At 27.4% G+C, this 11,651-nt stretch overlaps 1 protein-coding gene across 1 annotated transcript; it reads left to right on the top strand.

Annotated features, from left to right (window-relative positions):
* Positions 1–2,563: 2,563 nt before the first annotated feature.
* Positions 2,564–5,555, top strand: LOC107877244 (MYB-like transcription factor ETC3). The gene is made up of 3 exons (XM_016723933.2): positions 2,564–2,738; positions 3,939–4,032; positions 5,312–5,555. The coding sequence occupies exons 1-3, from the start codon at positions 2,681–2,683 to the stop codon at positions 5,397–5,399; spliced, it is 240 nt and encodes a 79-aa protein (XP_016579419.1). The 5' UTR covers positions 2,564–2,680; the 3' UTR covers positions 5,400–5,555.
* Positions 5,556–11,651: the final 6,096 nt, after the last annotated feature.

The raw sequence follows: 11,651 nt of genomic DNA, 5'->3' as shown, positions 1-11,651 counted from the left end.
TATATATATATATATATATAACCTTACTACTATATATAAGAGAGAACATGAGATTTTGGTAGTCCTCACATTAAATTTTTTTGTCAATTTTATCCCTAATTTAAATTTTAATTACTCTACAAATTTTGATCCATTTGCTAAATTTAAACAATTATATGAGCTTATTAAATGTTACAAAAATGATGAGTCATGAAAAAAATGATAGTAACACCATAAAAACTACTCCTATTTATACAATCAAATTCAAAATTGATCCAAGGGTTTATTATCTTTCTATTTTATAGATATGTTTATTAATCATATTTCAAATTTTCATTTTTCCTGACAAATTTATCATAGACAAGTAATTAAAGTATCTTGACATTCCCTTTCTAACTTAATACATGCTTAATTATTAAATAAATAAAAAAATATTTTTTATATCTAGCTAAAAATATTTTAATTTTTTTTTTAAAATATATACTTTGACTCTCCAATTAATGATACTAAATAATAAAAAATGAGAGTAATTTTTTTTCACATTTTCTGAGGATGAATTTTTTTAATAAAAAATGAGATTATCAATACTTCATAAAATTTAGGATAAAATAAGTAATTTAATATAAAATATTAAAACTTCATGCACATTTAAAAAATATTAACATAAATTTTTTAATATGTATTTTTAGGAAAAAAAATTAATAAGTTAAAAAAATTAGTAGTTTTTTAATTTCTTCTGTATGGTTTAATATTAAGGAAAATAATTAAGCTATAAGGTGAAAGATATTTTTGTAAATAAACTATTTATTTTTAAAATAAATTCAATGCATATTATTTTTAGTATCATAAATCAAATAATCACTAAAAAATAATATTAAAATAACTAATTTTATTACAACTAATCTCAATATAACTAATTACAATATAATTAATTTCAGCATAACTTATTTTCTAACCAAACAACCCAAAAAGGTTGTATTGGTGAAAAAACTTCCCAACTACCCACCATATTTAGACCACACGAACCCTTCTCCTTCAACAACCATTCTGTCGTCCCTTTCCCCAAAAACATACCCACGAGGGCCTTTTGTCGTTATGATTCCTTTGTCTTTCTTACTACTCACTCCGTCTCACTTTATCCGTCATAAATTTTTTAATTTAATATCCTATTTTGTTTGTTCTCTTTTACTTATTAAGACAAGATAATATTTTTTTCTATATTTTACCTTTTACATTAATTATTTTTTTAAAAAAATTAAAATGTAAACATCATTTAATAAGGATATTATGGTAAACTAGCCATATTATAGTATTGTTTTTCTTAATAACTGTGCCATCTCAATTTGAGACGAATAAAGTGAAACGGAGGGAGTAATATTTTAATATTAATACAGGTCATGGAAAACCAAAAAAAAAAGGAGTTTATTTGAAATTTTAAAAATTGAAGTAAAAATTATGTTTGATCATATATTTATAAAATCTATTTATAATTTAAATATATTTTTTAAAAAATATGATTTATATTTTTTAATTTGTTAGAACTAGCAAACTCATCTAACTTGACTAATTTACCTTCAAATATATGTCAAATTTACTTTAAAAGATTGACGTATAAAATTAGATAGTCATGTAGCATCATAATTCATAGATCAGATCCTCTAAATGAGTTCCTACAAACTATTAAAAATAATTTTTCACCTTTTTAGACAAGATATGAAGAAGTTATAACTTACTGAGAACATGACCTTAGATATGAAAGTGTGAAAAACGTGTATTAAGATAGACGACTAGTAGGAACTAGGAAGGAGCATAACCCTTACTAGTAGTCATAGTACTACCCTTGTAGCTTCTTATTATTCGAATTCTACTACTATCTATTATTCCATGTAGTTTGTTTGCAGTGATTATTTGTTGTAATACTGCTCTGATACTAGCTATTGCTTCTGTTACTAGTTCACTTTCATTCATCATTTTCTAGATTGTTTGTTTGTAGCTGGGGCATATCAGAAACCTCTCTACCTCACCTCTGAAATAGTGATATAGTGTGCGTACATTCCACCCTTTTCAGATTTACTACGTGAGACTACACCTTAGGGGCGGAGCTAGGCCTTGTTAGTGGGTTCGGCCGAACCTCCTTCGATGGAAAAATACACTATTTATACATGGTTAAAATTATTTTTATGTATCTATAGTAGGTGTTGAACCCCCTTCGGCTATGTTTTCTTCGAATATTGAATCCCCTTAGTTGAAATCTTGGCTTTGCCTCTGCTACACCTGGTATGTTGTTGTTGTTATCGTTGAATTTTTTGAACTTGGAGTTGTGTGTGATATAACTTTTGCAAATAATATTTGGTTATTTGAATATATTTTTAAAAAAAAATTAAAAAAAACATGAAATACTACATTTTAAATGGGGTTATTTTATAAGAACTAACAAAATAGGGTAAATTCGAAAATAAAAATATAGTGAAAATGAAATAAGAAGTGAGACAAAGTTTTAAATATTTTTCAAATAAACACTAATTCTTAAACAAAACACCGATTTTCAAATAAAATGAAAATTTTTTTTGAAAGAAAATAAAGAATATTCATGACCAAACGTGTCCTTATTTTTCTCCATATATACTTTTCTTCTAGCTATGCTTCACTAGCTCACCATTGTTACTGTCTTTAAACATTTATCTAGTTATTTGCATCACTCATGGCTGATATGGATCGTTCTAGCACATCAAATAACAATCCTTCCATGGACTCTTCTGGTAATTATTCGTAATTATTTCTTTAGTGCTTCTAATTCTGTACGTTATGTGTCACTATAACTATTCACTGATATTTTCAGACTCGAAAAACTGCATTAGTAGTTCAATTTATTGTCTAGGTAATCTTTTACCTTGTTGGCAAATGATCGATTCTTCATCTAATAACTAGATTGTTTTATCTTTAATTTAAAACCTTTCACATAAGATGCGAAAGAGGCAGTGAAAATTTTCATTGAATCAGGTTAAAGGTATTCAACATAATTATATATAATATGTTTTTTGGACGAATTAGGTTAAGGATTCAAGCCTTGGAAATAGCCTCTAGCAGAAAATGCAAGGTAAGACTGCATACGATACACACCTTTGTGGTGTGCCCTTCCCCGGACAGAAGGAGAGTCTTGGAGTAACTGGTAAAGTTGCTGTCATGTGATCGATCAGGAGGTCACGGGTTCAAGCCTTGGAAACAGCCTCTGGCAGAAATGCAAGGTAAGGCTGCGTACGATACACCCTTGTGGTGGGCCCTTCCCCGTATACCATGCATAGCACTAGCTTTAGTGCACCGAATTGCCCTTTTTTATATTTTTTTGACTAATCAACTCACCATCCTCTTTGATAGAAAATTAGATTATATATCTTAGTGGAGATTATTTTAAACTTTGAATACACTTAACGAAATTTCTCATAAATAAAGTAGTAGTATTAGATAGTACCTCTATATACGCCTTTCGATTTCTTTCCTTATTAACCTATTACCACAGTCCATATATAAAGATTATTCTTGACTTCTTGTGTCTAGATATTTGATTTCATATTACTTTAATTAGTGAACTTGTAGCTAAAATATTAAAGATTCGGATATGCATACGGTCTATATGTTTCTTTTTAAAAAAAAAAAAATAATTTTGATGATATATGCATGGTTTTAACCTTGTATTACCCTCTTCACATTTATTCTTTTTTTTCCCTCCTTTAACTCATAAGATATGGATAATAGGACCTTTGATTCCTTAATTAGTGATAAAACTCTTATTTTAATCTCTGTAATATATGAAGCATATTTAACCTTCAAGTATTGAAGTCATGTGCATTTTTATTCCATTAATTATTAATTGGTTCACTGTTTAATTACTCATGTATTATGATACTTTTGATATTATTGCAATATAATTTTTTGTTAATCTTTCCATTAATATGTTTTAGCATTTGAGGCCAATAATGAAGAAACTTCGAAGCTTGAATTTTCAGAAGACGAGGAATTCCTCGTTACTAAAATGTTCAACTTAGTTGGTGAGAGGTAATTCATCATTCTAATCGTCTAGAATTATTAATTTTAATTCATTTGTCTTAATTTATATGTCCTTTTTTCTTCTTTAGGTTGTTTGAAAAATAAAATCACTTTTTACAACTAGATTATACTTTTTGTGTCTCATTTTAATTGTGGCTTTAATTTTTTTCATGCGCATTTAAAAAACAAATACTTCCTCTATTCCTTTTTCCTTTTCAGGGTTAAAAATAGAAATTTTGATCAGTATTTTAAGATTTATTTATTAATCAAATTGAAAAAAGAAAAATTGCAACTTATAGTATTTTTCGTATAGTTTTTTAATATTTAAGTTTTGATTCTAAAAATTTAAATTAATCTAATCTAATTTTATGTTGAAGCTAAGTTAACTTAACTCACGAAAAACGAAGGATGAGTATATATAAAATATTATTACGCTATCTGTATCTAATAAAGGACGAACGGTTTTTCCCTCTTAAATGTATTGTATATGTTATGATGTTATGAATTTAACCAAGATGGAGGGGCTATTTGCAAAGATGTCAATTTATATTTGAGATCCCGGAAAGATGCCTATATATAGTAGAGGAATATAATTTATTAGGGGATGTTAATATGTTATAAAGTTGTCTTTTATTTTCTTAGCTAAAGTTTTAGCATTCTGAAACCTCCCTTTCCTATTTTTTTTTTGTTTCTACGATTAATTCTTATTTCAATGCATCTGATTATGGTTCTCCTTATGATTCCCCTTCGTTACAGTATATTTTTTCGTTGTTAAGGATAATAATGGTCAATTTTAATTTAAATTCGTAAATCGACAATTATTTTGATTTTCAGGACAAATCTCTTGAGCTAAAGTGACGAGGAAATTGTAGAATTCAAAATTATTTTTATTTTCATAAATAAATTAAAGTAAAACTGAGAGAATAGTATATATAGTACTCCCTCGGTTTCATATTAGTTGGCCCCTATCGACTTGGCACACTAATTAAGAAAATATTAATTAGGAGGTTTATTTTACTAAATTAGTCTTATTAATTGTGCTTTGAAAATATAAATTTAAATAAATACACTTTGTTTAGTCATTTAATATTAAGGGTAGTATTGGAAGAAAATAATAAAATTCTCTTGATTTCATCAAAGGGACAACTAAATTGAAATTAATATTTTTAAAAAGAGGGTCAACTAAAATGACACGATTTTTCATGTGAATTTCGAATTTTTATGATCTTGGGTTATGTGTTCTGAGACATATATAAAGTATTAACTATTAAATTGTAATGATCCTTAGGTGGTCATTAATTGCTGGAAGAATTCCAGGAAGAACTGCAGAGGAAATTGAGAAGTACTGGAACTCAAGAAATTCCACCAGCCAGTAAATATTTTCTGATATATATAATATATGATTAGGATTATATTTTATGATTACTATTCTATTTATGTAGAAGAAATTGAGAAACACTACTAAAGAAAAGTTTGAGAAAATATTTCATATTTCCCATTAATTTGATATATTAATTACTATCACTTCCTAATTGTTTGGTACCTTTTAGAATTAAGATCATTGATATATGCCTGCATATATCCCTTGTCTTCTTTTTGATTTGGGATGATTTTGTAGCACAATATACAAACGATTAAAGTACAAAGTTGATTTATAAATAAGAGAACATTATGTTTCTCCATGACTGCGTCGTTTCTTTGTTTAAAACAAAAGTAATTTTTTAAGCGCTAGGAACTTACGTCGATGAGACGATCGATGAGCTTACATAATTCTTTTATCTGGGACAAATCGACAATCGATTCTAACATGAAATATTGTTCTATTTTATGGGAGAAGTCATTTTTTCAAACTTTGAAGGACCTTATTTTTTAGGGAAATTATTATTAAAGATATTTTGACTGATCAAATGTCAAAAAATTAGAAACCAAATAATTTCCTTCATGACAATTTTTTTTTGAAAACAAGAACACCTTTTATCATTTTTATTGATATAATAATGTAATCAAGGATGTATGTATTGGTATGAAGTCAAGGTTACTTGGTTTGGGTTTTTGGATTATAGAGTGAAATTTGGATTTTATTTTTAGAATTATGGATATCATAATACTATGAATTTTCGGATATCCGAAGATCCAAAATTTTAATGTTTTATATCCGGTCCTATATATCCTCTTATTATATGTGTCCAATGCTAGTAAATCTAATTTTTAAAGGTTGAATAGATTAGTACCCCTATGACTCTATCATTATAGTATTAAGCTAGTTCAATAAGAAATTACGCTATATTGGCGGCTGAGTGACCTCAATTCTTGTACACGGTAGAAAGTTATATATAATAAGAGCAAATTATTAGTGAATTGAGGATGTAAGTTCTTTCGTCTGCATTAAAAGGCGTTCAAAAGTCAAAATCAAAAGGCATAATATTTATATGCTCTTTAACTTAGCATCAGATCACATGTATGACCTCCAATTTTTGATGTGCACAAGTAGACACTTAAACTTGTATAAAGTTAAACAAGTAGACACGCACGTCCTATGTGGCATTCTACATGGCCAATTCTTGTCCTATATGGCATTCTACGTGTATTATGCCACATAGGACGTGCGTGTCTACTTGTTTAACTTTATTCAAGTTTAAGTGTCTACTTATGCACGCCTAAAGTTGGAGGTCATAGATGTGATTTGGGATCAAGTTAAAGGGCATGTTTTATGTATTATGTCAAATCAAAAATCCAAATTATTCATGTCGGTTAATTCAAAACCAAACTTAAAAAATCCAATCCAATCTGAGTTTATTTTGATTGTAATTTCTTCAATTTAAGAATCGAAAATTCACAATAAAATTTTCATATTCAATTCAACGGCCGAATGCTAACCCCGTTAAACATGAAAAGAGGGTCAGTTGATGTTAGGTATACCTAATAGAACTTGTTCCACTTGGTACCTTGCATGAACTTGTCAACATAACCAAAGTATACTCAAAATGGGAGGGGAAAATCAAGAAAAGTTATACAAACTTGTTTACATAGAATCAAACACCCGAGAAATAACGTACAGTTACAGACTTGTTACATAGAATCAAACATACAAACAATAATATACAATTACAAACTTGTTTACATAGATAGAATCACACACAAACATTAATATACAATTACACGAAATAGAAATTAAAACCAACAAAAGATAGAATGAAAACAAACTTGTGCAATCATGAATTGACCTACAAACATACAATAATATCTTCAACGACATATTCCTGAAGTATGTAACTACCTCATCTGAAAACTTAACTTGTAGAAAGAAAACACATTTTTTAATAACTTAATCATGTTTGCAACACGTCCATCACACGCATGCGATCCTCTCAATAGGGTGAGTAGAGAAAGACTACATATGATAAACAAGATATAAGGAGGCAGAAGAATCCATAATAGGAAGATGAAAGGCCGCTGCTCCCAGAACTAAAACGAGAACAATCACCACTAATTTAGATGTGATTGCCATCTTCTTCAAATTACTATGCAACAAAATATAGGTGCAATAAAATTAACGTTTGATATACATATAGATAGAGAGAGAGAGTTGTATATTGCTATTTTGAACATATATAATATAATTACCTAGGACGGTCGACGTGCATAAGATGTTTTCATTGACATGATTTTATGAAAACTCACAATAATATATTAATCCCTCCGATCTATATTATATATCATTTTTAGTTTGGACATTATCCTTAAAAAAAATTTAGTCTATCTCTGAAAAATAAGGTATTTTCACTAAATTATTTTTAATTAAGATAATCTATTTAATATGATTTCTTGGTTATGTAAAAACACCATTTCTCTAAGGGTAAAATTTGGCAGAAAAAAATTAATGGCTTATTAATGGAGTATGTAAAAGAGAATTTATTTTGGACTAAATATAAAGGCTAAAAACATCAGTTAGACCAATTTTTAGAGGTTAAAAATTTATTATTTTGGACTAAAATAATATTTTATTTTCTCTGTCTCAATATATGTGATGCTATTTAATTGATATGAAATATTATATATATATATAATCATTCATATATATATATATATATATATATATATATATATATATATATATATTATTTTATATCTAATAAGAGGGAATGAGGCGGATAAGCAAGCATGTCTCCGTCAACATGCCTGCTTCCTCTACTTCCTCCGTGATTTTATTATGTGATCTCTAATTAATTATTATAAGTTATTTATATATTATAAAATTAATAATATTTAATAAAAAAATAAATTTATATTTATGGTCCTGCCTGCTTCATAAACTGCTTCTTTCGTGATTTTATTATATTATCTCTAATTAATTATTATAAGTTATTTATGTATTAGAAAAATTAATAATATTTAATAAAAAAGTAAAATAGATATTTATGACATGTTTGCTTCAACTGCTTCACCCAAGTATTTGTATAGTAATTTTGTTATATTACTTCTAATTAGACATGTCTGCTTCTCTGTTTCAATCATGATTTTACTATGTTACTCCTAATTAATTATTATGACCATTTAAAAAATTTCACAAGTATTTTTTATAATAATTTTGTTATATCACTTCTAATTAGTTGTTGTGAGTCATTAAGACATGTCTGTTTTGCTGCTTCAATAGTAATTTTACTATATCACCCATAATTAATTATTATGGTCATCTGAGCATTTGAAAATTACATAAAAAGTCTTATAAATTACAATAGTTAAAAAATTAAAATATCTTTAAAAAATAATTTATTATATATATATTTTTAAAAATATTATAAATCACAATAATTAAAATAAATTTTAAAAAATATTTGTTAGGCATGGGCCTTGCGCGGACTATTTATAACTAGTGGATATATACTATAAAGGGAAAAATACATATGTTAGCATACCTAAGTACTAAATTATAAAAAATAGCAACACTTTTTTCTAATTACCTTGTGTAGCATTTGTAGCATTATTTTAAGTGGGGGACCACAATTACCGCATCTTAAAAGCAGGTTCCATTATTTACGCTTAAAACTTTCTCTTTCCTTTAATTGCTTTATACTTTACCATTTTTCATGCTTCTTATCAGATTTTCTCTTTCAAATTTTTTCCTTCTTAACGTATTTTCCACGATTATTGTTCCACAATTTCAGGTAAATAATTAATTCAGTTATTGCATGTTATCAATTTCTCAATATTTTTTTTTTATTTTGTACTGTAAACAATTTCTCCATTTCATCTTTAAGGTTTTGATTTTTGTAGTTGTTAACGGAGAATCAAGGCCATCGAATTTGCTGAATTTTGTTTTGTTTATTTTTCAGTTAAATTTGATGTTTTATCAATTGATATAGTTGAAAAAATTAAATTTTGGATGAGAATTGGAACTGAATTTTATTTTGTTGCGATGAATGGAGGATAATTAGAGTTGAATGAATATTGTAGATGATTTTGGGTTGATTTGTTGTTGTTGGTTGAATTTTTTCGAAGATAGCTGATATTTTGAAGAAAAAAGTGGTTGAAAAAGTTTCTTCTCCAAACGATGAACAAATTAAAAAAAAATATGAGAAGAAAAGAAAAGCAAAAGAAATTGAAAAGTCAAACAACATTGATGACGATGTTGAGAACTCTTTGTGCTAATGAATCTGAAGAAGACATGGAGGAAGAGGTATTTTTTCGTTGTATATGTATTTTTATTTACTGTTATATATTTAGGGATTTCTGTAAAGCTTTATCAATTGGGGTGATATGTATTTTTTCAGTGAGTTAAAATGTATTTTATGTTTCTCCTGATATGTACTTAGGAATTACAGTGAGGTGATTTGTTCTGTTAAAAATACCTATGCATGTTATATGTATTTTTTGATATGTTGGTTGTATTTTATTGATTTATAAAGTTTAAGGTGTAGTTTTAATGTGTTTTTTTTTTTTTTTCAGTTTTACAAGAATTTTTTTTTTGTTAAATTTGAGAAACATCATTGGGTTCTCGCAGTTTTATCATTCTCCGAGAGGTGCATATTCTTATATAATTCATATGAATTCTCTGGTCACTATGCAATTGTTCTGGATGAGATACAAAAATTAGTTGAGATTATCCCATTGTGTCCCAAGCTTGTAATTTCTACGAAAAGAAAGGTATTGATCTTCATAGCCATCCAATATACAAAGATAAAAACTTGTCAGATCTTTTTGATGTGTTATTTGGAGAAGAATTGGTTCAACAATCAAGTGAAAGCTTGTAAGTACTTTAATATACATTTAGCAATATCGTTTGTAGAAATTAAATTTTATTATTCAATTTTTTTTTGGTAGGGACTGTGGTCTGTATATGGTAACATACGCAGAGTGTCTTTCTTATGGTAAAAGAGTTTCTTTGATTGAGTTCAACCCCAACACACTTCGTACATGTTATGCTGCACTATTGTGGGACTATATATGACATGGGAAAAACAAGAAGCAAATGCTCATAGCGATGTCGAAGCACCCTTGAGGCCTGACAGGCAAAGCCGAATAACTAGAGTCGCTGAAGTTTTAGAAATATGATGATTGTTTAATTTATTACAATGGATAGTCGACAAACTGGTGTATGAATGTTGTTTTTTTTGTACAAACTCATTTCATGTTTTGAAGTGTTTAAATGTTACTTATTTTGAAGTGAATGAAAGTAATTCATTTCGGTTGTATAAGTTGAATATGTTTTCAACAATTTTGTACTATGTGTTTTACTCCAGTGTTCAATAATATTGGTTGCAGTGCGATTGACCTCTGAAATACATATGCAGTCTTGAAATTTTCAATAAAAATACATATGCACTTACCTTCATATATATTCTAATTTGTGTTCTTTTACTTTCAAAAAACATATGAGATGAATTCAACTTTAAGTTTGTGAATTGAATGAAAGAAATTCATTTAAGTATTTTATGTAGTTTTATTTTTTTTGCTGTGAGATTTAGAGATCAAAAATACATATACAGTGTTCAGATTTTGCATTAAATAAATACATATGCAGAATATATCATATGTATTTATCCTTTGTTAAATAGTTTCAAAATAAATATGAGGTGATTCAAACTAACTAATTTAGAAAAATGCATGAAATTAATTTATTTTAAAATTTTATTAAAATCATATGAAACTACATTAAAAATACATATGCAATATACATCATATTTATTTTAATTTTTCTTCATTCTAAAGCTAACATTCATATGAGGTTAACCAAAGTTACTAAATTTGTACTAAAAATACATATATAGTGTTCAAAACACATATGATATGTAGATTCAAAATATATAAGCAGTGTTCAGATTTTACATTATATACAAATGCAACATTCATATTAAACAGCGCTTAGATCGCAAATGCTAAATAAATGTTTAGAACCATAAAAATGAGTTCATTATTATAAAAAGTGCAGAAGAAAGTATTAAAAAATAATACAGAAGAAAAAATGTATCATTTATGATATTTCCTACAAGAATATCTGTTGTGACCCTTAGCCCCACATCCAGTGCATGAGTTGATGTTCTTCTTTCCAAACATATCTCAACTCGATTTTCGACGATCCTTCTTTGGAGGAGGTCTTCCAGGAGGGCGTTTGTACTTTGGTGGCAGTA

The sequence above is a fragment of the Capsicum annuum genome, chromosome 9 (genome assembly GCF_002878395.1).
Source record: "Capsicum annuum cultivar UCD-10X-F1 chromosome 9, UCD10Xv1.1, whole genome shotgun sequence".
NCBI lineage: Eukaryota > Viridiplantae > Streptophyta > Magnoliopsida > Solanales > Solanaceae > Capsicum > Capsicum annuum.
Note: the sequence above shows the minus strand (reverse complement) of the source record. Positions and strands in the feature narration are given on the sequence as shown.